At 40.3% G+C, this 26,323-nt stretch overlaps 5 protein-coding genes across 5 annotated transcripts; 2 read left to right on the forward strand and 3 right to left on the reverse strand.

Annotated features, from left to right (window-relative positions):
* Positions 1 to 844: 844 nt before the first annotated feature.
* sdha (succinate dehydrogenase complex, subunit A, flavoprotein (Fp)) lies at positions 845 to 8,947 on the reverse strand. The gene is made up of 15 exons (XM_061080542.1): positions 8,879 to 8,947; positions 8,149 to 8,232; positions 7,803 to 7,964; positions 7,499 to 7,642; positions 6,686 to 6,850; positions 6,421 to 6,569; positions 6,175 to 6,299; positions 4,719 to 4,887; positions 4,386 to 4,581; positions 3,918 to 4,089; positions 3,517 to 3,635; positions 3,124 to 3,235; positions 2,875 to 3,005; positions 2,289 to 2,402; positions 845 to 2,196 (listed from the first exon to the last, which is right to left on the reverse strand). Exons 1-15 carry the CDS (start codon positions 8,939 to 8,941, stop codon positions 2,110 to 2,112), a joined length of 1,992 nt encoding a protein of 663 aa, XP_060936525.1. The 5' UTR covers positions 8,942 to 8,947; the 3' UTR covers positions 845 to 2,109.
* Positions 8,948 to 9,219: 272 nt separating this feature from the next.
* LOC133013565 (coiled-coil domain-containing protein 127-like) lies at positions 9,220 to 13,921 on the forward strand. Its single transcript, XM_061080543.1, has 4 exons — positions 9,220 to 9,278; positions 9,934 to 10,068; positions 12,260 to 12,504; positions 12,613 to 13,921. Exons 2-4 carry the CDS (start codon positions 9,939 to 9,941, stop codon positions 13,057 to 13,059), a joined length of 822 nt encoding a protein of 273 aa, XP_060936526.1. The 5' UTR covers positions 9,220 to 9,278; positions 9,934 to 9,938; the 3' UTR covers positions 13,060 to 13,921.
* An 850-nt stretch (positions 13,922 to 14,771) lies between these two features.
* Positions 14,772 to 15,921, reverse strand: zmp:0000000930 (uncharacterized). Its single transcript, XM_061080512.1, has 2 exons — positions 15,788 to 15,921; positions 14,772 to 15,132 (listed from the first exon to the last, which is right to left on the reverse strand). The coding sequence occupies exons 1-2, from the start codon at positions 15,919 to 15,921 to the stop codon at positions 14,772 to 14,774; spliced, it is 495 nt and encodes a 164-aa protein (XP_060936495.1).
* A 2,108-nt stretch (positions 15,922 to 18,029) lies between these two features.
* On the reverse strand, positions 18,030 to 19,861 carry mrpl32 (mitochondrial ribosomal protein L32). Its single transcript, XM_061081292.1, has 3 exons — positions 19,684 to 19,861; positions 19,406 to 19,584; positions 18,030 to 18,584 (listed from the first exon to the last, which is right to left on the reverse strand). Exons 1-3 carry the CDS (start codon positions 19,775 to 19,777, stop codon positions 18,333 to 18,335), a joined length of 525 nt encoding a protein of 174 aa, XP_060937275.1. The 5' UTR covers positions 19,778 to 19,861; the 3' UTR covers positions 18,030 to 18,332.
* Positions 19,862 to 20,553: 692 nt separating this feature from the next.
* Positions 20,554 to 25,474, forward strand: psma2a (proteasome 20S subunit alpha 2a). Its single transcript, XM_061080564.1, has 8 exons — positions 20,554 to 20,626; positions 21,152 to 21,228; positions 21,858 to 21,990; positions 23,002 to 23,124; positions 23,204 to 23,285; positions 24,158 to 24,231; positions 24,371 to 24,428; positions 24,546 to 25,474. The coding sequence occupies exons 1-8, from the start codon at positions 20,586 to 20,588 to the stop codon at positions 24,660 to 24,662; spliced, it is 705 nt and encodes a 234-aa protein (XP_060936547.1). The 5' UTR covers positions 20,554 to 20,585; the 3' UTR covers positions 24,663 to 25,474.
* The last annotated feature ends 849 nt before the right edge of the window (positions 25,475 to 26,323 follow it).

Here is a 26,323-nt window from a genome sequence, read left to right on the forward strand (position 1 = left end):
TGCCTTTTCTATCACAGCCTTCATTCTCATTGTGCCGACTTTATCTCCAGGATTTCCCTTTGTAAAGCTTGGCGTGACATTTGATCTCCGGCACACACACATACCGGTGAAGTCCTCTGACCTGCACTGATTCGTCAGACACAATTGGATGCCCTGCAAGAATTTGGAAGAAAAAGACTCACGCAGAATAATGGCACCATTATCTTTCTCCTAATGCTGTCCTAATCCTGTATCCTATACAGCCACATCATCCACCATTAATCATATTTTATTTTTGGTTTTCCCATCAATTTTAAGTCTCACTAGGGTCAACAACACTCCAGCTTAATCTGCTTAATTTATAAAGAAACCTTTTTTTATATATAAATGACAGAGACAGGTGTGGCACTGGAAGCTTTCCCATATGAGTTTGAAGAACTGATTGAACAGAGGGTGTGGCAAACAAAATGTAAAAAATAAAAAAATGTCTTTAGTTCCTCTCTACAGTCAACAGTCATTGTGTGCTGACATTTCTGTTGTGTGGCTGCTCGAGATGGGATCAGACTCCGGTTACTGAAGTGTTTTTCCACTGAAAACTGACGTCATCGGTATAATTTCCTGTAAGTAGGAACAGCTGTGAGCACAGTGTATACACTCTGCTGCCCCCAGTGGACAAAAAGGAAACTATTCAATAAAATCTGCAAACCCTATTTAAGTTAAACGGGTCATACCTCTGAAATGTTTGGTGCAAAACTATATGTTAGGTACATATGATATTTACTATATCATACTGCATATAATCTAAGTATGTAGGTGTTCATGATAGTGTCCACTCTTGAACATCAGGTGAAGACAAACCAGGAGATTTTGTATCTATGCGTAGTCTACACTTTATTGAACATATGAAAATACATGCAGATGGAAAAAACTTGTTGCTTGTTTTTTAAAACAGCCAAATAAATTATGTTAACCTTTGAGTGATTCAGTACAAGAAACACATGCATTTGTTAAATTGTAAAAGTTGTAATCGAGGTACAGGAAGTGAATTCCAGTGGTTTGGGAAATCACACTTAAAATTGACATAACGTGCGACTGTTTCTGTAGAATCCACTTGAATCTTATCATTTTTTCAAGCACTTAAGAGTTGACACTGATGTCTGGACTCTGGATAATTCATAACTTATGAGAGAAAACAAATCACTTACTATGTAAAAGGCCCAATACCTAAAACAGCTCTGTGCACTTCACACAGCCTCACTGGAATTTACCCTCAAAAGCAAACGACAACACACCAAAACATGTCATTGTTCCGACACCATGTGGCTAAAAAGATTCAAGCTGATAATTTGGTTAATGGGAATATATTGATAAACCTAAAGCTGATTATCTACTGAACAGTTATATGTATTTAACCATTTAGACCACACAAATATCAAAAACCGAAGGCAATGGTATGTGAGAAAAGACTACATTATACTTAACATAGTAGTACATAACAAGTACATACAGTATAAGTTGCCATGTTTATTGTACATTTATGCCATATTTACAAACTCAACACTTCCTCTGAGGTGCGACTTCCATCAATTTCCATCATCTCCTCACTTCAGCTCGAATTTGAAAGCTTTCTCAGATTTGACCAACTGTCACTCTGCTTACATTCTTAATGCAATGCAAGACCACGAAATTACACTATAGTGTCGTCACAAAAAGTTGCGCATAGGTGTTGTAACACGCTGACTATTCCTTTTTATATTTCCCTGTGCTCATCAGCTAAAAGCTGAAAAATCCACATTTCTTCACCTTTCTCTAGTGTTTCAAGGGATATGGATATACAAAACCAGCTCACAAGGTATGAGAGGTCACAAGAGCACGTTGATATTACCTGATGCACACACAAGACGAAAAAATTAGAGGAAACAGGAAAGTGACACAAAGGGATGAAGCCGACAAGACAGTTGTGTATTTAACCATTTCTAAATGAGTACAAATGTGCAACTGAAAGCAAAACTTGTCCCAAAACATCATCTCCTTTACAGAAGACGTATCTTGTTAAATAGTAGATCATAAATTCACTCATTGAGTAAGGCGGAGATGAGGGAGGGGACCAGGGGAGGAAGAGGAGGTCTCTTAGTAAGAGCGGATGGCAGGTGGGACGTGAGCGCAGGCCTGCTCATCCAGAGAGTGGTCGATAACAGGGCGGTACTCCAGGGTCACCTGTGGTCAAACAAAGGCAAAAGGTGTATTTAATGTATACACACACCATTACCCTTAAAATGTAGAGAACACACTAGACACACTGGGTGTACCTTGCCAGTCTTGGGATCAACGTAGGACATAGTGTGTTTCCTCCAGTGCTGTTCGAAAGGCTTGGTCTCCTGACCCTGCACGGGCTTGGAGTAGTCATGCTCGTCGACACGGTCCTGGAATACAGTTACAGAGAGGGGAGCGGCTGTTATCAGGAGGGAGCTGTTATGCTTGCTTGTTTATTTAATCATATACAGACACAATAAGGAACACAGAGTTGGCTTAGAATAGAAGAGAGAGAGTGAAGCTACTTTACTACTACTACAACATGCACTGAACTCCAGATAATCTCCAGGAATAATCAGGAAGGGCTGTATGTGAGAACACAAATGTCCCTAATCAGTTGCTACGGACATTCTCCAGAGGTTCTCCTGACAGCCCTCTAGAGTAAAAACTCTGGAGATTGTCTGAATGAGCTCATGTGAGAAAACAGCAGGAGTTTATCCGGAGGATTCACAGCGAGCAAGTGGGTGTGTTGATGAAGAAAAAATATATACAATTATCCCAGGATGAAAAAGGGGTGTCAGACATGAAGAAGACATCCAAAAAGACCACTGATATATACTGATAAATTCAGATAAAACTGACCTTGAAGTCCTCTCTGGCGTGAGCTCCTCTGCTCTCCTTCCTCTGCTCAGCAGAGTTGATGGTCTGGACGGCATTCAGCATCAGATTCTGCAGCTCCAGGGTTTCCACCAGATCTGTGTTCCACACAATGCCTGGAAAGGAGGGAAGAGAAAATACTAAGTATCTTGCCTTTCAGTGAGGCAAATAAGGAAATCTTTTGCACCTGGATTTGTAAACCGATAGAAACAGGAACACAGTTAGGTGACGTACCTCTGTCGAAGGTCTTGATGTCATCCATGCTCTTGTAAATAGCATCCATCTTCTCGCATCCCTCCTTCAGGACATCGCCAGTACGGAACACTGCAGCGTGAGCCTGCATGGTCTGAATAGAGAGGCAGAAAAACACACACATAAATCATGTTTCTAGACAGGTCAAGTTTGTCAGAGATTTTGAAAAATATATAGTAGATACGCACACAGGCCAGTTAATACTGTGAGGGATGTCAGCAGAATATTCTTTACCAATGTATAGTGTCTAATGTGCAGTGATTAACTACAAGCTATTGTGTTGTTTAATTACTTTCTGATTACACACTTCCAAATAGTTTTCCTTTTTCACTATGTCAGTTTGTCATCGGTTTGTGTGCGAGCTTGTGTGTTTACCTTCTGCATGTTCAGTCGGATCTCAGAGGTTCTCAGGCTTCCGTTAGCAAACCTCAGCTTGTCCAGATTGGCCACAGACTCCTCTCCTGCACTGGACTTCAGAGGAGACAGAGTCTCTCCTATAAAGAGAACATCAGAGTCAGCGGCCAAGTGATATGCACTCAAACTTCAGATCTCAGCTATAATTCCGGATTGTTGACAAAGTAGTGGTGTTATATGATATTAGAACAGAAGAAGAATTTATGCTTCTCAAATCTCATCACCCTGACCCTCTATGTCTAAAAGGGCTGCGGAAATTTGACAGGATTTTTCAAAGTTCCGCAAATGTATGAGTGTATGTTTTACTTCTTGTAGACATTTTTCCATCGTCAATGATTAAACAATCCAACAGTGGTCCTCACCAGGTTTGTGTTCCTCTGCAATGGTGAGGGCGCAGGCTCTGCCAAACACCACCAGATCCAGCAGGGAGTTGGCACCCAGTCGGTTGGCACCGTGGACACTGGCGCATGCTGCCTCACCACAGGCATACAGTCCAGGAACCACCTTATCCTCTCCGTTAGTATGAGTGATCGCCTGTGGAGAAAAAAAGCAGTGTGTCACGCTCCTAGCAAAGTACTTCAATACCTCCGATATTGCTGAACGTGCAGGTTCGGGCAACAGCGAGTAAGTAAAACTATGTACCAGTCCGATACCACATCATGTAAGTGTTTTAGTTTCGGTGGAAAGTCCCATAAGTAAAACAGCTATGTGTACCGTATGCAACACTGTGGTGCACGTAATAAAAAATGCAATTTTTTTTTTTTTTAAGCTGCACCAAGGGAAATATGCAATCGAAACGTCTCTAGCGTGAGTGGGTAAATGTGACCTACCTGTCCCTTGTAGTTTGTGGGAACTCCACCCATATTATAATGAACCGTGGGCAGGACAGGAATGGGCTCTTTGGTGACGTCGACTCCAGCAAAGATCATGGCCGTCTCCGAGATACCAGGCAGCCTTGTGGCCAGCTGCTGAGGAGGCAGGTGGTGAAGCTGCAGGTACACGTGGTCCTTCTCCGGCCCGACACCCCTGAACAAATGAAGACCAACAGGGGTTTAAAAAAAGCGGAATCAGCAGCTTCCTGTTTAGTGGTTTAAATCTTCTAGGAGTGGTAATTTAAGTGTGACAGAAACATTTAATTTCTGACTCTCATACTGAGTCCATACCTGCCCTCTCTGATCTCTATTGTCATGGAGCGTGACACCACGTCTCTGGAGGCCAGGTCTTTGGCATTGGGTGCGTAGCGCTCCATGAAGCGCTCTCCCTCGCTGTTGATCAGGATCCCTCCCTCACCGCGGCAACCCTCTGTGATCAGGCAACCGGCTCCATAGATCCCTGTAGAGATCCACATGTTAAACCAAAGTCTTCAAACTCACTGATGGTCAGAGATCCAGCTCAGTCATCATTTATCTAGGAATAGCATCATAGTAGGCGGACTTTGATACTAATCCTCACAATAATTTACCAGTTTTATATGGGGCACAACATTATTCTTTTGTGTAACCATGGTCACTTAAATAAGACATCAACAAGCCATTCAATCCCAATGTTGATTAAAGACTAATAAGAATCAGTTACAAGGAGAAAGGGACTTCAAAGGAATCTTAAAGATGATTAATATTATTAATTTTAATGAAATTAGCATTAATACTGAACATAAAGTCCTCACTGCGTTATTGCTATTTTATTACGGTATGATAATATGTCAATAAAAACGTGATGAGTTTAAGCATCTTGACATTTACAGTGTGATTTTACACTTTAGATTCAAACTCACTACTAGTTGTAGGAATAAAACTACTAAAATGATGCCAACTTATTTTTATACAAGCCAGTCAGCTTTTCTTGTTACAAAATTATTCTATGATTTAAAAAAAGGTTTGAATCCACCCCATTTTAAAAAGGCACAACATAGTTATTAAGTTAGGGAGTTCCAATAATATGTAATCCTAAATCCCACATTACCATAAAAGGACATTGAGCGTTAATACATTAATTGTATTATTGTTCCATATAGTCAATTAGACAAAAGGATTTGGTGTAAAAGTCAATTTTCTTTATCTCTCATATACACTTGAGCAGTTGTCTATAAATTAAACTAGAGATAATTAGTGTTTACATCTTAAGAAAAAAAAGAATTACACTGACCACTAGATAAAAGTGTGAATAGACTGAGAATGAAAAACATTTCTGATTGTTCATACTCTTACTACACCATTAGGGCTCGTCTTTGACAAATGGACATTGAACAGTTGTTGATTAAATATCTTGATTAGTTAAAATCACTATAAGGCTGCCTTCAGACACGCACTGGACTCCTCAGCTCCTCCGTATTTTCCCCGGAGGCGCTGCATGTGTGCACGCAATGTCAGCTTGGCCTCCAAGTGTAATGTCCGCAGAAATGCAAAAGGCGATGTGAAAAACAAACTCTGGGTAAACTCTGTAGCCAATTCTCCGGATTTGACCCACAGGTCATGTCTGAAAATGGCTTAAGCAATCCAGACATGTCTTTCAAATACGCACACATATTTAGCTGCAGTGGAGTCGTTAAAACAAGGCTCAGTTTCACTCTTCAGAAACTGAACTACTTCATAACTTGATCTTTTAATGTATATTTCTCACCAGTAGGATGGAACTGTACAAACTCCAGGTCCTGGCAGGGCAGGCCAGCTCTTGTCACCATTGCATTTCCGTCTCCTGTGCTAGTGTGGGCAGATGTGCAACTGAAATAGGTTCTTCCATAACCCCTGGAAGGAAAGAAAAACATGTGTACTCGTGAAGAAATGTATATCATATAAAAACTATGGTAATTACATAAAGCTGAAAAATCTAAATCAAGCTAAGTTGGGTTATTTTGGCGTTGCCTACCCAGTAGCAATGACAGTATTCTGGGCTCTGAAGCGGTGAATGGATCCGTCCTCCATGCAGAGAGCGATTACTCCTTTACACTCTCCATTTTCCATCAGCAGGTCCAGGGCAAAGTACTCCACAAAGTAACTGGTGTCGTAACGGAGTGACTGAACAGAAGACAGACAAGCAGAGAAATACAGGAAATTCAGATAAAACTGTGCTTCACAAAGAGCTTTATGGTTGGACGGAGTCAGAGAAAGAAGGTGAGAAGGCGTGTACTTACTCGTCCATATAGTGTATGAAGTAGAGAGTGTCCGGTCCTGTCGGCTACACAGCAGCAGCGGTGAGCCTGGCCTCCTTTTCCAAACTTGAGACTCTGACCTCCAAATGCCCTCTGGTAGATCTTCCCATCGTCAGTGCGGCTGAACGGCATGCCAAAGTTCTCCAGCTGGAAAGTAAAACGGCAACATAAGTTCCTGATCTGCAATTATTGTGTGTCAGATGAACCTCAGTCAAAGGGTCAGCATTTGGTTTATAATCTGAGCCAGTCTAATTTTAACCCTTATGTGTGTTTAAAATGTATTTAACTAAAATTTTACTATAGTTGTAATCAAATACATCACCCTCTATTGGTCCATCTTCTTAAATTTATTAATATCTAATCTGTCTAACAACCAGCACATTTAAAAATACATATAATCTGTATCATGTTTAATTGGTGCAATAACAAATATGTAATTGGAAAAATTTTAAAATGGTGAGCAAGTGAAGCATTACGAAAACTTTACTAGCCTTCATGCTTTTGAAATGTACTGACTTGTCAGTGTAAGAAATTATTTGTTATAAATATCATTACAGCCTACCCACATAACAGCAGGCTAGTATGTGATGTGATTTGAAATATATTTAAAAAGAATTATCAATTCAAATGATTTTAAGTTTTAAAACATAATTTAAAACTTAACTGCCTGCTTTTGGGGGGAGGGGGGGTCCTCATGCTATGTTGAATGTTCTAATAGAATGGTTTAGCTCTTTAGTGGTCAGAGGCAAGCCTTTGCCAGTTAACTTTCTACTGAGTATCTGAGGTAGATCTTACCTCCACTACGGCTGCAGGAGCCTGCTCTGTCATGTAGTGAATTGCATCCTGGTCTCCCAGCCAGTCAGATCCCTTCACTGTGTCGTAGAAATGCCACCTCCAGTCATCCTCCTCCATGTTCCCCAGAGCTGCATTGATCCCACCCTGTGAAACAAGACGACAATTCAATCCTCAAATCAATTGTCTTTACTTGAAGCCTAAAAAAACATATCTGTAGAGCTTTCTTTCACATGGAGAAAGACTGGACAAGCTGAAACTATGCAAACAAACATATCTCATAATTGATGGATGAAATGTGTTGTACCTGTGCAGCCACAGTATGAGACCTGGTGGGGAAGAGCTTGGTGACGCAGGCAGTGTTGAAGCCAGCCTCTGACAGGCCAAAGGCTGCTCTTAGTCCTGCCCCTCCAGCTCCTACCACCACGGCATCGAACTCATGATCCACAACTGGGTACTGAGTAGAGATCTGCAGACAATGAAGGAGAGACACTATTGTCAAACCTCAGGATAACTCATGGAGATTGCATAATGTAAGGCTTGTTTGCTGTCATCATTTTTAATTTTTCCCAACAGTAAGTGTTATATAGACATCAAATGCAGAGGCCAATATGAGAACACACAAACTGAAATTTCTAGCAAATCCCACTCACATCATCTGATACTTTGGCATTGTTCTTCTTGCCATAAATGGAGAAGTGAAAGTTCCTGGAGCCCTGAACTGCAGCAGCAGGCACCTGACAGAAAACAATACAGTTTATAACAGAGGAGAAATTAAAAACAGAACACATTTTAAAATTGTAAAAATCAAAGAGTGACGGTTCCTTATCTAGAGAAATCAAAGACTGCTAATAAACATAGAGTGCTATAAATAGTATGTAATCAAAGGTGGATTTCACTAGGTATTGCTACGAGCACCCTGACAACAATACGTCACCTGTGGCATTACCTTAAAATGATTTTAGTCGAAAGCTTTCATTAGAAACACGTTATATCCCATCCTCTATCATTGAGCATGTTAACATGCAGCAGCTAACAGGTATTCATTCACAAGGGCAGCGGAAGTCCCTGTTATTAACCCGCTTACACAGCTCTGATGACAGTTCACTGTAAACGTCACTAACAATGTGTGATGTCAAACAACTACAGATGAAATAACTGTGAGGAACATTTTAGCTAGAGTCGTAAGAAAAGCTTTTGTCTTGGTGTCACATTGAAACAACCTCGGCTACATAACACAGGTTACGAAAGACGGAAAGCGCTGGTTACGAAAGCTCAAAGTGCGTCCACTTTGTCCTTTATGCTCGGAAAAAGCAACTAGAAGACATAAACATGGCATATATAGATACATAAAGAGTTTAAAGTCGTATTGTTATAACTCACAGCTTTTGATTTCGATAAAACCCTCTTGGAGAGGAGACGGGACGCGGCACGGACACTCGCCATGTTGTCAATTGATGGACCAAGCCTGAAACACGACGGAGGAAGGGATATTCTGCTGCACAGGACCAAACCACTCTCTAGATATGGGGGTGTCGCATATGTTGCACCTAATGATTCTCCGCTAAATTAATTCCTAATCTTAATTCTACCCAAAGAGGCACTGCCAATGCACCTTGAAATAGTATTACACATATAAGGACTCTATTTTCTGCACTTAATTTGTTTGTTTTTAATATACGAGTCATCTGAACGACCCCCGCCTGGTATAGTTGAAGTGTAAACTTGTATAATCAGGGTGAGGAGGAACAAATATATAAGTGACCTAGACTTTTCCTTCAAGGTGAGAAGCAGCACCGTGTAACTAACAGTCCTCCACTAGCTGCTTGTAAACAATTCACAGCTGTGGAGCCCCGTGTTAGGTTTATATTCAAGTGCTACCGCGAGCATGCACCAGCGAGCCAAGTGTTAGCTAGCATGTTAGCTAGCATGTTAGCTCGTAGCCGTATTGTGGTTAGACGGGCTGTCAAATTTCCGACTCGCCAGACTGGTTTTGCTGTTGCTGTGTTTTGGCGAATGCTAACGAGGCTAATTGCTAATGATGTTTTTATGCATAGTTCATGTTTGCAACATAATTTGCAAAGGCCACACGTACTGTTTCGAACACAGCTCTGTTTATATCAGTGCACAGTAAATCTGAAACCAGACCAATGGACCCTGCTGGACAAAGAGAGGCATCGCAGTTAGCTTCATAATCATACCTGTATGTTTATGTCTCTAAACCAGTATATACCTGCAGCTGCTGGCATGTGTCTTCCTGCTAGTTACTTTAGCATCAGTGTTAGAAGGGTTAATGAGATACCTGCGCTTCTTCAGTAACATCATTCAATCTGTGCTGCACATTTTAACATCACCATCTGCCCATAATCTGCATGTAAACATGTCCATTATTACTGATACCTTTTCCCCCTGTGTTTTTGTATGTGTGTGATTGACAGCCTCCATGAACAACTTGAATGACCCCCCCAGATGGAACATCCAACCAGATGCCAGAGGAAGGGGGGCGGGGGCTGGGGATGGCAACCAATGGAACTACGCCCTGCTGGTCCCCATGCTGGGACTTGCTGCATTTCGTAAGTGTGTGTAGAGGTAACAAATACAGGAAAACAGCTTTTGAGGAGTTGAGTGTTCATGTATTTATACAAACAATGAATTTAGTGATATCTAGTGGTGAAGTGGCATGTTGCAGCTGAATACCCCTCACCTCACCCTCCTTCTTATATTTAATAAACTTTATATTTACCACAGGAGCAGATCCTCTCTATGCAGGCCGCCATGTTGTTTACAGTAGCCCAAACTGGATAATCTAAACACCTTTGAGTTTTTATTACAACTGAAGGCTTCCACAGGTTCTTTCATGTTTCGGGGGGTACGGTGAGGTGAGGGGTATTCACCTGCAACATGCAACTTCACCACTAGACGTCACTAAATTCTACACACTGAACCTTTAACTGGGCCAGGGAGGTTATGTTTTCATTTCTGTCGATTGTGTGACATTGACGTTGAGATTTTGTTATTACAGGTTATAAGAAAAACTTAAGCATTTAACTCACTAGACTTAAAATGGCATCAAGGCAACCAGAAGCAGTTTCAGGATTTCTGCATGGTCTGCTTCGTCCAAAAATTTAAAAAAAATGCTAAGTCATCCGAATTTTAGGCTTTTAATAGTTGTAGTATGTTAAAATATTAGAAACTAGGTCTTAACTATGATTAGGTAGGTCTTAATATTATTTACATTTTATAGTCTATAATGTGAAATGTCAATGTTCATTTAACACTACTTCTGTTTTGCTACACATTTTTTTTAAGAGAAGTGTTTTGGCAGTGTGCTTGATTTGTAAGGTCTCTGACTGTTGTAGTTCTTTCAGTCAAGATATTCGCAGGCTGTAATAAAACTGCAACTGATAGTCTGTCTCTGGCTGTAGTTTGGGAGATATCTTGACAGCAGTGTTAATTTTGGCAGCTATTTTTGATTTAGTCTTAGTCTTAGTCTTTAGACGAAAATGCATATTAGTTTTAGTCACAATTAGTCATTTTTATCCTTCTTAGTTTTAGTCTAGTTTTCGTCGACGGAAACTCAAAACATTTTAGTCTAGTTTTAGTCGACGAAAACGAATTACATTTTAGTCTAGTTTTAGTCACATTTAATAGCCACATTAACTCCTTATCTTCCCTTCTCAGGTCCAGGGACCCCCTGTGTTGTGTCTACAACTGCATACTAGTCTAGCTTTCAGTACTTAGGTTGTCCATTAGATATCCCTCCTATAGGTCTATAGCATGGGTCGGCAACCTTTACTATCAAAAGAGCCATTTTGCCCCCTCTTCCCCCAAATAAAATTTGTCTGGAGCCGCAAAACATATTTGATAACAAAGCTGATAAAATGTTATATAAAGTTATACTATACTAATCTGTAGGTTATTGCATTTATGAAATTGTAGAACAACAATAAAGAAAACTCTTGACATTTTATTTATTTTTACCTGTTACAACAACAAAGGGAAACACCAAATGCTTATGAAGAGGAGAAGAAAATACACAGGCAAGTGTAGGCCTACTTTGAAATAAATTAAACGCAGAACTATGTAGGGTTATTTGAGTCATCCCCATATTTGTGGGAAATGTATGAAATAAGAAGTACCCTATTTTGAAATAAATAAAAACATATAGCTGCAGCCTATATATTTTAGTTGGCGAAATGTGAAAACAAAAAGTGAAAGCAGATCAGACTGGAGGAGGACACAGAAACTGAAGCTCGGTAGAAACCAACTGTGTCAACCGCCAACATTTTGTTTCGTCTCGTCTCGTTAACAAAAATTAAAATAGATTTCGTCATAGTTTTTATTTTCAAAGATCCGTTTTCGTTACGTCTTCGTCTCGTCTTAGTCATGGGAAAAGGTGCGTTAACGAATATTTTTCGTTATCGTCAACGAAATTAACACTGCTTGACAGTGCACATAGTTGTGGGATTTCAATAAACCTTCACATCTGTTGTACTTGACAAAGGGCTTATTATGGTGTTAAAATTTTTCAAATGTTATCAGGTTTTATATCTGCTCCATCAAAGCCAAGTTTGGGGCAAAACGCACTCTTGCTCATCATTTAATTGCTTGATCATTTTTACTCTCAGGTCATACAGTCGCCACATTACTGTCGCTCAAAACCTGGAGCTAAGCAGGTTTAGAAAATCTGTATTAGGTGCTGCAGTTGGTCAGGACTTGGGATATCTTCTCACTCCCTCATCCTATCTCCCACCACCCCAACAGGTTGGATCTGGACCAGAGAGTCTCAGAGGGAGATCCAGAAGGTCAGAGCCCAGTATGACGAGGATGTGTCCACCATGAGAGATGAGATGGAGACACGGTACAGGGAGACCCTGACAGAGAGGCGCAGGGCAGCTGCTAAACTAGAGCTGGAGCTAGAGAAGGAGAAACAGAGGGTGAAAGGCTACAAACAGGCCATGATCTCACAGAGCCAGCAGCTGATGGAAGAGCGAAAACAGCTACAACAGGTAAAAACTCCCCCTTCAACTGGCCCTCCAGTTCTGATATTGTTCACTTTTCCTACTTAACCTGAAACTTCTTCTCTATAAGCAAAGCTCTTTCTTCTCTCTTACAAGGAGCGAGAGGCCTTGGAGAAAGACAAGCAAATGCTGGTAAAGTCCGGAGCTGCGGGTGCTGTGCTGCATCATGCCCTGGAGCGAGAGCAGGACTGGTGCCAGAGAGCCACAGCCACCCTGAAGGAGTTAGAGGCTCACCTTTTGGAACGCCAGAATGCCTACTGTTCCCTCATCCAACCTCGAGATCAGCGGCTGGAGATGGAGAAGAACATGCTTCTGAAGGTCGTGAAAGAACCCATCGGGGCAGAACTAGACCTAGAGTCTGACCTGATGGACATTTTTAAGAGAGATAAGCATTGCGCTGACCTGCTTAACATTGACAAGAGGAAGAACGGAAGCCTCATGTGGGTGTATCTCAAGTACTGGCAGCTGCAGGTCACTGTCCAGAAACACAAGAAAGCTGAGGAAGCCATATTAGGAGGGAAAATCCAGCTTGACACAAAGTGACAAAAGACAAGGCTGGTGTTTTTCATTTGACTATTGAAGAGCACTGAAAATGAACATGTATTGTTCATTCTGAGGAATTATCCTTACTTGACAGGGATGTTATGGAAACACACAAGATAATCTCTGCAAGATCATATTCAGCATCTGAAAGTTCCATCCTTCATCTCAGAGTTTAGAAAAGAGGAGAACTTCTGTCAGGTTTAACAACATCGACATTACTTCAGATGCTCCAGATAAGAGTCATTAGCTTTAAATCAACTGTGGGAAAACCTACAATCACAAATATGCATTAGGAGCTCTCTGTTAATATCCATATTGGATACTCCACCATTGTTTGACTATATATACAGGTTTATTTTTTCTATTTATATCCTTGGAAAAGGTGGTCGGAAATTCTGTGTTCATTTTACTGAGGTCGTCTGGGGGGCCATGAATCACTTCCAGGTGAGTAAGTGTGGGAAAATTGCTCTTTCTGTCATTGGTATGAACTAATGGCTTAAAACAATGTTGCATGTCATCCCAGGTAACACGCAGAGAAAAAAAATTCTCATCAGGAAAATTTGATTTAAGAACCTCCATTAAATCAAAAACAGGCACACATTTAAAACACACTGGCAACATTAGTAAAACATGGTAAAGTCTGCCAGTGCTTTGGCATGTGTTGATACTTGGTTTTTATATGTTGATGGACAGTTGTGGGACAGTTTCCGTCTTCAGTCTGGTTTTGTGGGAGTATTTAGACTATCAGAAGGGAGAGAGGACTATTTCAGGTGCATGTGAATTTTAGGGGAAAATATCACAAAGTAGTGCTTGGTACTGAAACTCATTGCACTGCTACAGAAAAAATAAAATATAAAACACACTGAAGGCCTGTAATTGATTGTTTATTGAAATCTAGCTTGGTGAGTTCAATTATTCGAATACATTTTATATTACTCCTCTAGGTTATTCAGCTTTTCACCTCAGACTTTCAAAAGTACTGATGTATTTCGAGTATAATAGCAACTTTTGTGGGGGTCTCTTTACAATGTTTTTATTTTACCACAAGGAGGTGCTGTCATTGCAGTTGTTCTCTTAAGAATGGCACAGTAGTGACATGGAAACTAATTCTGCATTTTATAAACTGTGCAAAAGGAATGCAAAGAAAGAACTGACACATTAATACTCATATTTATAGTCACATACAAAGATTATGTATGCACATTTATGAATAGTTTTTTCTCTAATGTGACAATTTTATTGATTAATATAAACAAGTAGCGCATTTTCATGGAGCTTTTAATGGAAATCACTGAAAATAAGAAAAATATGTAGTTTCCTGGGGCATAACAGATATCTTAAAAGAATAACTTCAGAATGTGTTATTCCCACAAACAATACAACATATTTCACAGCTTTTTAGTGTTTTAATTATGACAAATTAAATCAAGCAATTCACTTCTAACATAATAACTTCTAAAAGTAAAGAAACATTTTTTTCTAAGACTCCTATTTGGATGATACTGAAATACTAAGTCAGAAGATGTGTTGTGCAGAAGTTTTATACACGTTAAAGTGTCTGATTGTTTTATTTGAACACAGTGTAGATATTCCATGCAACTTTAAAGCAAATATTAACGTACAGATACCAGCATGTGAACAACCAGAGCAAATGTTATGTTGTAATTTTTGTGCCGCAGTTTCTGATGTTCCTTTGGCTTCACCTCCTCGTTTCACTCCCTCCTCTGGGCACGATGAGAGATTTCTCTTGGAGAGGACATCAGGCTGGAAGCTCTGAAGTTCACTCTGATTGGCTTTCTGAGGTCTTGGTTTGTGTCAGTCACTTCCTGCTTGTTCAACTCATCTTTCACCTGCTCTTGTGTGGCTGGCTGTTCCACTGTGCAGCCAGAGGAGGCTCTGGCAGGACCTGGGTCCCTGCTGGTGTGGAGGACAGGTAGGTGGTGCTCTTTCGTAGCTCCGTTGAGAGTGCCCACCATCACTGTCTGACTGGAGCCCCTCTGGACCATGAAGTGCACCACCTGTTGGAGCTGGTAACTCTCTCTGCGGATGTTATCTGTCTCTGACAGTTTCAGCCTGGAACATAATACAAACACCAGACTGATGATTTTTAATCTTTAATGTAAAACGGCTGCTTTACTGCTCTTGGTTAGTTGAGATTCTGATGTTGGTAGGATTTATGACCTCATCACATATCTTCAGTGTTTTCCTTGCAGCTACTGGCAACATATAACAGGGGTTCTCAAATGGGGCCTGACACACTGCCATGGGATTCTTGAAAGGTTTATAGATTCACACAAAATTGTTGTATTCTGTGTTGACATGAAAAATAATAATAATAATGTGAAAATACTTTCAATACATGTGTAATATCTTTCCAAGACTTTTTTGGGGTCTTGTTTTCCACACAACTAAGTGTGGAATGATTCCAAGGGATATGCATGAATGCGTCCCTGAAATATTTTCTATCACGTAGGGGTCCATAGATGACGTATAACCCTGCATTAATATCACAATCAGGTTATGAAGAGTAATTTTCAACCAAAGTAAGGCAGAACAGCAGCAGTTTTCAAACATACTTTGTGTGAATCACTCTTGGTCTAAACTGAGCAGGTACATTCTGCTTTACCTTCATCCCACATCATACTGAACACTGGACCATACAAATCTACAAATGCCAAACAAACTTCATAATGGACAGAATAAAGCTGAATTCATGAGATCAACCTACTTGTATTGTGGTCTTGTTTCAATAATCAGGCTCAGCCAACATACTTGCAGGCTCTCCTTCCTCCACTTGTTGTCCTCGTGAATATCACAGTGGGAATTCACCAGGTAGCAGCCTCCTCTGCTGACACAGTGCATGGTTATTTCGTGTCAAGAGCGTGGACATCAGTTATTGTCCGTCTGCCCCAGAAATGCCCCTTTTTCACTTATTACCTAAATCCTACTTGACTTTTATAACAAATCTCATAGGAAAAGAATGTGTCCTCGCCAATGTGTGTGTCTCTGTGTATCAAGTAGTCTGAGATTTGTGTGTGTTGGCAACGTCTTAAATATCGAGTCTTGTTTCTATTTTTACTCGTCTGGATCACATTGTGGTGAATGTAGTGAATGTCCTCACGCAAAACATCCTGAAGGTTGGTGTTCATTTGAAATGGAGCTTTAGCTCTTTCCATGACGTGGGCCGACCACATGAATCCAGATGAAAGTTGAGTGTGAATCCTCACTGACTTCATACATTGAACCACTGAAGTTGCAAAAGTCTTCAGTTATTTCCTGTATTTAAACTTATACCAAAGGTATACCGAGGTAGAAACATAGAGACAAAGTGGCCTCGAACTTACCCTCTGTGTGTGTGTGTGTGTGTGTGTGTGTGTGTGTGTGTGTGTGTGTGTGTGTGTGTGTGTGTGTGTGTGTGTGTGTGTGTGTGTGTGTGTGTGTGTGTGTGTGTGTTTGTGTGTTTGTGTGTGTGTTTGTGTGTGTGTGTGTGTGTGTTTGTGTGTTTATGTGTGTGTGTGTGTGTGTGTGTGTGTCTGTGTATGTGTTTGTGTGTGTGTGTGTGTGTGTGGGTGTGTGTTTGTGTGTGTGTGTGTGTGTTTGTGTGTGTGTGTGTGTGTGTGTGTGTGTGTGTGTGTGTGTGTGTGTGTGTGTGTGTGTGTGTGTGTGTGTGTGTGTGTGTGTGTTGACAGAAGTATAAAATGACTAATCTGTTTGATTAAGATGGATCCAGGGGTCACACCATTACTTCAGAGTTAATATCCTCCCACCCCTCAGATGTCTCTCACACGTTGCAGGAAGGAGACAGCTGAACAGATCACTGACTCACAGCAGTAATCCAACACATTCATCCAAAGCCATTCAAGTACCTTGGCCAGATTCATGCTGAGAGCTAAAAAAACAATGTTTATGAGTGACAAATTCTTGTCACCACTCAAAGTAAAAGCCCGCCGAATGCATTACTTCAATAAAGAGACAGTTAGATTTGACAACGAAAGAGTCTTGAGTTGAACAGCTGTGCGCCCAGATACTGTTTTTATTTTTGTTATGATGGACAAAAATAAAGGAGGGTGGGAGTCAAACACGTTTGCTGTGTAGAACTTACCAACACTGAGTTTCTTCAAACTAACAGTGAAACTTAATCAGAGGGTGTATGATTGTGTGACTGAGGCAGTGGGTATGTTGGACTCACACCAGGATTTAACTGACAGCTAGTGAAGATGGATGAGGGTTGGATGTGTTGCCAGGGCTTGGAACAGGTGAGAACCCGGAGTTCTGCATGTACTGGGACGTTTCCAGGGCTTTGTTGGGTACCCCACACAGAACTCCATTGCAGTAGTCCAGGCAGGAGGTGATAAGGGCATGGATGAGCATTTCAGCAACAGAGTCTGAAAGTTAGGGTTGGAGTCTGGAGATGATTTCGAGGTGGTGGATGGCAGTTTTTGGTGACAGACTTGATGTGGGATTAAAGAATTAGGGATGGAGTCCAGGATAACTCCCAGGTTGCGGACATCACAGGATGGGCAGATGGTAGAGCCCTCCACAGTGATAAGCAAGTCCCCCACCCTCTGGGGGAGGCCCTTGGGAGCCACAACCAAGAGCTCTATTTAACTGTTGTTAAGTTTGAGAAGATTGGCTGACATCCAGGATTTAATGCCATGGAGGCAGTTGACAAGGGACTGTGGGGGAAGTTGGGTGGAGGGTTTGGTGCTGAGATATAACTGAGTGTCCTCAGCTTAACAGTGGAAACTAAGTCCATGGTGACGGATAATTTGACCAAGTGGTAGCATGTATATTGTGAAGAGGCCAAGCAAAGAGCCTTGATAATTTGGTGTAATCTGATTGAATTGAAGGGGACTCTTGGGCCTTGACTGAGGTATGCGCTCTGCTGAGTCATTCTAGTTTCAGTAATGCAGCCGTTACTAGAGCTCACTTATTATTTCAAACGTAAAGAAAGAACAAACATAAAAGACTTTAGTCAAACAATGGCTTTATTATCACACATTCAAATTTACAGTAAATTTCTCTCAAACTGCCATCAAGTCTGATAAACAATTCAAACAAAAACACAAAAGGAACAATGATGTTCCGCTGCACAAACTCAAAAGACTGTAGTTGTATCTAAATCTTAGATTATTTTTCCACCAACATATTCATGATAAAGCATTGTCACAGATTTAAGTAAAACTGTATCTCCTCTGATGAATTATATCAGTTATTCATTTACTGAATAACAGCCAAGACAAAATGTGCCATTCACTGTATCAAAAAAGACATCAATAGCTGAACCAGGCCGGCCTCTTCCTGGCCCTCTCCACTATCCTCTTGTCTTTGTCCTGCTGGTTTGGTGTCTCGCCCTCGTACAGCACCATCGACTCCACTGTTGGCGCCCTCAGCGGGCCTCCTTCCATCGCTTGGATCTGTTGACGAATCCGTCCGGTCTCCTTGCACACCTTGGCGTAACAGACACCGCACAGGACGTGTTTCTGCTTCAAGTGACCACACTCCAAGCACGGCTCGATGTTTGTCTGGGAGAGATAGCGAGAGAGAAAGAGAAAGAAAGAGAGGGAAGATGTGGATCAAGATATGTCAGAGCAACAGTAAATAAAAACCCACGTCTTTCATTTACGACTCCTGTTTCCTCATTAGCTCGCTGCTTGGTCCCCAACACTGATAAATGCAGTTATTGAAACAACTTCTGTACAAACTAAGTCTCAAAAGGTAAAATTTAGTGGATTATTATTAGAGGTGTCCTGATCTCTTTATTCCAAAATGATGTAAGTGCTAATGAAATAATGTGCATCATCAGTCCCATTTAACAACAGGGGTCCTAAACACAACAGTTTAGTTTAGTCTTAATTGTTGTTATAACCTTAATTGCCCGCTCAGAATTGCCACAGATATTCTGTGATATACACATAAAATAATAATGAACTTGATTTGTATAGCACCTTTCATAGACGAGATACAGCTTAAAGTGCTTCACATACTATAGGTAAAAAATAAACGAGCCCCAAACACTCCACCCAACCCCCCCATCAGCATAGTGGTGAGTAGATGAGTGAAGTTACATTTTTGAGTGAACTATCCCTTTAAGGATATTCAGGGGACTTGGACTTGCTGATATTTCAATAGACAGTCAAATCGCACCTTGAAATGTGGGTGTTCTCAAACTTTTGACTGATAGTATATACACTCTGTACATGGACACACTGTACACCCACTAAGAACTTTGTTATGAACACCATCATACTCCGTCGGGTTCCTTCTGTTTGTACAATAAACAAATTGAATTATGAGTGGGTGGAGCCTCTTGGAGGAGATGTAGCTCAAGCCTGATCCGGTGTACCTTAACTTTCAGGAGGTTGCTGTCAGCTCTCCTCCTGGTGCGGTTGACCTCTATGGTTCGTCTCTTCTTCGGCGCTGCCATCCACATGATGCTGTCCTGCAGAGCGGAGGGCTGCTCCTGCTCCTCCTGAGGCCGGAGCTGAGGCAGGAAGCTGGGACCACTGACTGCCAGAGCCGGAGCTGCACACAGGAGAAAATCAAAACACAAACATGTATCTTCTCTTGTCACTGATCCGTTAGGTTTAGTGAATGTCCAGATCTCCAGGCTGGGGGACTCACCCAGATGAGGGTCTAATCCGGCCGCCTGCAGGAGTCTGCTCTCGATGCGCAGCAAAGAGCATCTGAGGCTGGTCACTAGAGCCGCTAGATTCATCTTTAAATCTGCCAGCACGTTTCTTCTCTCAACATGTCAGACAGCTCTCGGTCACTCAGTCGGATGACGTCACTACACGGCGACAACACGCTAAACTTCTTCTTCTGTTTGTTTCCGGAAGACAAGACGGCTTTTGGTGATTCACTACCATCTGCTGGTCAACTACCAAATTACGACTTCCCAGTAACAACATAACAAAACATAAACCAAATCAAGTTTGTTGTCAAGATAGTTTAAACTAAATGCGTTTTTTTCTTCATAGGTTATCTTCTGATCAGTAACAGTTCCATAGATATTTGTTCTAAAAAAGTTTATTCTATGTCTTCCAATTGGAATATTCCTATTTATATGTACAGATGTTTTTACAAATGTTGTAGTAAGAGTACATTTGATTTATTTTGAATTATTTTGTATTATTTCATTTCAAGCTCATAAATTGATATGGACGTACTGTACAACTAACATTGATTTATTATTAATATCTTACTGTAACAACAATTGTGTTGCATTCATGTTATAATGTAAATTATAATAATGAACCATTACGAAAACGAAATATGAATTTTAATCAAAAAATATTTGATCTAAAAATAGAATTTCAATCTCATAAGACTAAGACCTAATTATAAGGAGAAGCTTTTCCTTTAGTAAAACCTGTCATTTCATCTGTTTTAAGACGTAATGCTTCAGCTTCTGGTAGCATCACGAGAGGTGCTCAGTCGTTATAGGCGGCGGTAAACACACTGAAGCAGCTTTACAACTCACAGCTCAGTCACAGTAGAAGAAGAAGAAGAGGAAGACGAACAAGATGGCGGAACGAGGCTACAGTTTCTCCCTCACCACATTTAGGTAAACTTTGTTAAAATGATCATAAAATGAAAAAGACACATAAAAGTGCTGCCTATAGTGATGACGACACTTAAACAGTTTGATCAAATGTGTGCACATATCTCTGTTTCAATCTGGGGAGAGGGTTTCGGGAGCCGCTGTAGTTGATGCACTGTCATTGCAATGAATCGGCTAACTGCTAGCATGGCGGCTAACAGGTTTCTAAATGAAACGCTCTTATCTTTACTCTCCCTGATGTAGATAATTAAAAAAATTGAAAATGTTTTGTTTTTGAGCCAATAACCGAACAGACTGAAACGGCTCGGTGCTTCATGCTAGAGGAAAGTGTCTGTTTAGCTAGTGCTAACGTAGCTCACATGAGTCAGTTGTTTTAGCTTTTGCTTTCAATTTCGCCTGTGGAAATGGCTTGCGCTAATTCCGGATTTCAGAATCAAGTTGTTGGTGATTCTGCATTAAATTAAGTAATTTTCTCCTCCGCTCTGCAGCATATAAACGTCATTTCCTTCTCTGTGTTTCTTCCTGCAGCCCTTCGGGGAAACTGGTCCAGATTGAATATGCACTGGCAGCTGTAGCAGCCGGAGCTCCCTCAGTTGGCATCAAAGGTAAGAACTCCTGGAAATCGTGGATCTTAATATACTGGGTTTGGGTCAAATCTGCGCCACTGGCCTTTGATGGTTTTTGACAGCTTTTTGATTAAATACAGAAAATGCTTTATATATACATCGGTAATTATATTGGACAATAAACCACATACGTTACATTAGACTGTTAGCAGAAAGGATGACAATCTGCAGCAACATTCATTACTGGGGTGTTTTTTTATTACAGAAATTGGATGTAAATGATTTTGGACAGTGTCACTGCTTTGGAGAAATTTGTTTTGACCTGGATTAAAGTCCAGGTGCCGATGGCAGTGTGACGTAAGCTTAAATGTGGCAGCGGTTACCAGTAAGGAATTTTCAACCTTAAAAACAAAACTCAAAACGCTAATTTAGTAATTTAACGCTATAGTTAATTCTATATTTCAACAGCATTTTGTCATAACAAACAAAGCCTTGTCATGTATCTGCACAAGTCGGTGAGTTACCCTGACACACTGAAGCTGTTTTCCTTAGGGGCATTCCTTAGGGGCTGCATTATATTTAATTTCATTAGTTAGAAAGTTAGACAAATATTACCACTAGTTTGGATTTGTGCGTACATTAACTGTGGTATTCTCATTGATTTTCAGCTTCCAATGGCGTTGTCCTGGCAACAGAGAAGAAACAGAAGTCCATTCTGTATGATGAGCAGAGTGTCCATAAAGTGGAGCCCATCACTAAGCACATAGGCATGGTCTACAGTGGCATGGGGCCTGACTACAGGTGGGTAGTCTCAAGCAGATTGTCTTTGTTTTCTAACTTCAGACAAGTGTCTTTCTATGTGATGTCCATTAGCTTCTAAATTTCAATACAGAAAAACATGAAAAAGAACATTGTTCATTAGCAGCTACAACAAAACTATTCCTAGTCTTATCCCATGTGATGTAAATTTATATTTTTTAGGTTATGCAATTTTAAGCAAATTGTCCATTGTTAAAATATTTGCAAAGCATACCATAAAGTATTTTTATTGATATTCCAGTCTACAGACAGCTATTGATGGCTGGTATTTTCCCGGTGGTGTAGAGTTTGTACTACTGGCAGTATTATGTGTTTCTTCAGTGACTTGAGCTTAAATAGGCTGTATGCCAGTAACTATTGTTGCTACATAGCCAGTGATACTAGTTAAATTAGTTACTAGCAGGAAAGGTGCAGAAGCAAACTTCATTCCCTTTGTCACCACAGCTGTCTCCAGTGGTAGAAAGCAACACAGATTTTCATTTTTGGTTATGTCTATTTTTATCGGTTTATTTTTCTTCTACTGAAGTTAGCTTGCTAAACAACTAGTTCTATCCTGGCTAGCCTCTATTATCTAGAAAAAACTAGACCACAGCATTTTATAACCTTTTGTGTTGTAAATGCAGCTCTTGGCCGAAGCTCTTGGCAAGTGACTGTAACCAGCATCTGCTCTTAGCAAGAAATCACATTCCACAGGCTCCTTTTTGATAGATTGTTAACATATATACAATCAAACTCTGTGGCGAGTACGGCTGCAGCCATGCATTCCATGCTATACTACAGATTCATTATAGGCACTTATGACATTGATGAGTTTCATGCTTAGTGGTTGTAAGAATAAAATATAACCATTTATTGTGTGTAGAAGATTGACAAAAGCAGTTCAGGCCTTTGTTGGCTTTGTACATGAAAACATCCAGAAGCTGCCCAGTTAATGTTTCTGACATCCTAACCTCACATATTCAAAAAGCTTATTGAGTTGTGTTCTCTTTGCAGGGTTCTAGTGCGACGAGCCCGGAAGTTGGCGCAACAGTACTCCCTGGTTTACCAGGAGCCAATTCCCACAGGCCAGCTTGTCCAGAGAGTTGCCTCTGTAATGCAGGAGTACACACAGTCTGGGTGTGTATTAACTAAGATGCACGAATATGTAGATACGTCAATGTTCAGTCAGAATATTTACCTTGTGGTCTTATTTCAGTGGTGTGCGTCCATTTGGTGTATCATTGCTGATAGCTGGATGGGATGAAGGTCAGCCCTTCCTGTTCCAGTCAGACCCCTCTGTAAGTGTTTTTCATACTCAAGTTAATATTTGTTAAAAAAAATCATATTTGTCCTCAGTTAATGTGCCATTAACCGCTCAGGGTTATCTAATAGTTTAACTGTAATTTTTCAAGAAATTGACATCAAAATATATCTGAATTGCTTTTAAGAATAAACTACTCATTTCGTCTTGGGTTAACTGATCATTTCCAGGAGGTGACACACAAACCTGTTAGTTATACTGTGTATAACATGCAGATCCTGTCTGTTTGTAATGTGCTCAGCAATTACTCATTCACCCTCAGGCTACATCATTCTACGATGTATTTTGGTTTTAAAAATAAATCAATCTTTTTCCAGATGAGTGTTTTAGCTCTCCATCAGTAATCCCTATCAGTTATCCATACTAACACAATTCACGTACACAAGGCAGTGTAAACAGGAAGTAGATTTCCTACTCTGCACTGGGTTGCTTACTTGGAGAATTACCCGATATGAACGAGACTGGTGAAAAGTAAGAGAAGGGATTTTGTATTTTGGAATGACAGTGAGATGGAATTGTTGCTGAGATGAAGTGTATATGTTGTCATTGCTGGCAGTTGAGTCCTGACTCGCAAGAACCAGAAAGTCAATGTGGATTTTTGCATATGCATACGTCTTTGTAGCTCCAGAGTTTCCAGCCTAAAATGGGTCTAGCAGTGCTTCCAAGTAGTGTTGACGACAGGCGGGAACATAGCAACAGAGATGCAATTTTAAATTAGAATGTAGTAATGTGGATGTAGGCCTCCGTCTGCAGTGATTCTAATGTGAAGATTATATTATTTTTAATTCTCTGTACTTCAGACGATAACATACCTAATGGCCTAAAGAGTTTTTTCTTCTTTATTGGCAGGGTGCATATTTTGCATGGAAAGCCACAGCCATGGGAAAGAACTACGTTAATGGAAAAACATTCCTTGAGAAAAGGTACGCGTCTACAATTATCAATTTATTTTTAAATCCTGAAGATCATGTTACAAGTACAAATGTTGATTATGATCATATGTGCTGGGTTTGATACCCACAACAGTGACTGGTAGATGAACTCTTTGTTTTCCATCTCCAGGTATAACAATGATCTGGAACTGGAAGATGCCATCCACACAGCCATCTTGACATTGAAGGTATGTTGTTTGTTCATTTAAAAAAAAGCCCCAGTTTGGTTGGACTCTCTTACTTATACACTGTTTCTCTCCACTATTGTTCTCAGTCATTGACACTGCTCTATCTCTGTGTTACAGGAGAGTTTTGAGGGTCAGATGACAGAGGAGAACATTGAGGTGGGGATCTGCAACGAGGCCGGCTTCAAAAGACTCACCCCAGCAGAGGTGAAAGACTACCTTGCTGCCATCGCATGATCAGGTCCTGCCTGGTGCGGGGGGCTCGCTGGCCACATTTCAAGACAAAGACAAAGCAGCAGAGTAGCCAACAGTCTCATGACACAATCCACGGTTATTCATATTTTCATACCTTGACTTTATTCAAGATTATTAATGTGAGATGATAGAATCAGACTTGTCCACAGCTATTCACCTAAAGAGATAGCTTTTGTGTGTGTGCAGCTGACCTGGCTACCACTCTAAAGCTCATTTACCTGACTCATTGGCTGCGAGATGGCAGATGTTGTCTCATAACTAATTGGCTTTGTGAAATGTGACATGAGACAGTTGGCTGCTGTGCTTACAGAAAGGAATGTGGGGTCTGAGTGAAGTCTCATGTCTACCGTTGAATCCTTCACTTTTCTTCTTTCTCATTTCTGCTGCTACATCAATACCATCGCTTTACAAATGTAATACTGTTGAATTAAGTATTTGTGCAAAGTGGAACTGCTTTTCAGCATTACCAAGTGTGACAAATTACCTGGCAAAACAAACTGAAATGCTAACAATACAAATGCCTATTAGAACAATTACATCTGTCTGGGGGGCTGAAGTGTCCCTGATCCTTACCCACCTGAATTTCATCTGTCCCTCAACACGCAGTAGGAGAATAAACATAAGAGAACAAGAAGGGAGGATACAATGGAATATTGTGAGAATTAACAGTCAGGATCTGGTTGCCTGTACAGCAGTTTTACACAATGTACTTTTTTTTCAGGCTAGAAACAATTCTAGAGTTTGTATTTTCTCTTCTGTAATCTGTCCCATTCAAATAAAACAAAATTAGTTTATTTTGACTGTTTTATATTATTTTGCTTGGAGGTGGCTCAGAGCCATGCTATAATTAAATGTTTGTTATCCTAATATACAGGCAGAACAAATATATTGAGCCTCAAAGTAAAAGATGGATTTAAAAATTTGTTTCAGACTCCTTTCCACATCCACAACTACTGTCTGAGTAGCATTGTTCATGGAATTATCGGATGTGTGCAGACTGATTGGAGTGGTTATAAAATTGTAAGAATAATACTTAAATCTTGAATAAATGTTAATAGTTGTTATGCATTACACTTCTACTTTTATCCGATAAAACTTAACAACGAAAACAAAGTTCCTAATGCACCTATAACTATTGCCCGTGGCATTACTTAGGCTACAAATGTATATCAAGATCTTATAATTTACCCTATAAATTGTTCTGTGTATACATGTATGGTAATTAAACACATCATACATACTGTCTATAAAGTTAAAATAATATATAAGTTAAGTTTATATGAAATGTTTATATACAGTCACACTTAAAGACTGTTTATAAACTTCAAATAATATATAAGTTATATATCTATAAACACAGTTTATCTATGACTTTTCCATACACCAGTGTGTGTACATATTTAGCCATGCTGGTCCCGTTTCAGATTTTTGTACTATTTTATTTTTTCTTAACCATTTGATTTATATTGCTCTCTCAACGTGATGCTGACACGGACACATTAACTGGTGAAGGGTTTTTGTAGGATTTTTATTTCAACGAGACCTTCAGTAGATCACCGCACTTCACTCACAGGCACTTTGTGAAAATGACGAATCTGTGACCGGCTCTGTAACTGACTATCAACATCTGGAATAAGGTAAAC

This window comes from Limanda limanda, chromosome 11 (assembly GCF_963576545.1).
Source record: "Limanda limanda chromosome 11, fLimLim1.1, whole genome shotgun sequence".
NCBI classification, from domain to species: domain Eukaryota; kingdom Metazoa; phylum Chordata; class Actinopteri; order Pleuronectiformes; family Pleuronectidae; genus Limanda; species Limanda limanda.

Bases quoted from the DNA above. Each gene is read 5' to 3' on its own strand.
- mrpl32 (XM_061081292.1), bottom strand. From the start codon at position 19,777: ATGAATCTAGCGGCTCTAGTGACCAGCCTCAGATGCTCTTTGCTGCGC. The intron at 19,585-19,683 runs GTGAGTCCCCCA...TCCTGTGTGCAG, and splicing joins CGGATTAGACCCTCATCTGG to CTCCGGCTCTGGCAGTCAGT. The intron at 18,585-19,405 runs GTACACCGGATC...TATCTCTCCCAG, and splicing joins GCAACCTCCTGAAAGTTAAG to ACAAACATCGAGCCGTGCTT.
- LOC133013565 (XM_061080543.1), top strand. From the start codon at position 9,939: ATGAACAACTTGAATGACCCCCCCAGATGGAACATCCAACCAGATGCC. The intron at 10,069-12,259 runs GTAAGTGTGTGT...CCACCCCAACAG, and splicing joins GCTGGGACTTGCTGCATTTC to GTTGGATCTGGACCAGAGAG. The intron at 12,505-12,612 runs GTAAAAACTCCC...CTCTCTTACAAG, and splicing joins AGCGAAAACAGCTACAACAG to GAGCGAGAGGCCTTGGAGAA.
- sdha (XM_061080542.1), bottom strand. From the start codon at position 8,941: ATGGCGAGTGTCCGTGCCGCGTCCCGTCTCCTCTCCAAGAGGGTTTTA. The intron at 6,851-7,498 runs GTAAGATCTACC...TTTACTTTCCAG, and splicing joins CTCCTGCAGCCGTAGTGGAG to CTGGAGAACTTTGGCATGCC. The intron at 3,006-3,123 runs GTACGTCACCTA...CCTCCTTTCCAG, and splicing joins CATCAAGACCTTCGACAGAG to GCATTGTGTGGAACACAGAT.
- psma2a (XM_061080564.1), top strand. From the start codon at position 20,586: ATGGCGGAACGAGGCTACAGTTTCTCCCTCACCACATTTAG. The intron at 20,627-21,151 runs GTAAACTTTGTT...TTCTTCCTGCAG, and splicing joins TTCTCCCTCACCACATTTAG to CCCTTCGGGGAAACTGGTCC. The intron at 21,991-23,001 runs GTGGGTAGTCTC...TTCTCTTTGCAG, and splicing joins GGCATGGGGCCTGACTACAG to GGTTCTAGTGCGACGAGCCC.
- zmp:0000000930 (XM_061080512.1), bottom strand. From the start codon at position 15,921: ATGCACTGTGTCAGCAGAGGAGGCTGCTACCTGGTGAATTCCCACTGT. The intron at 15,133-15,787 runs GTAGGTTGATCT...ATTATGTTCCAG, and splicing joins GAAACAAGACCACAATACAA to GCTGAAACTGTCAGAGACAG.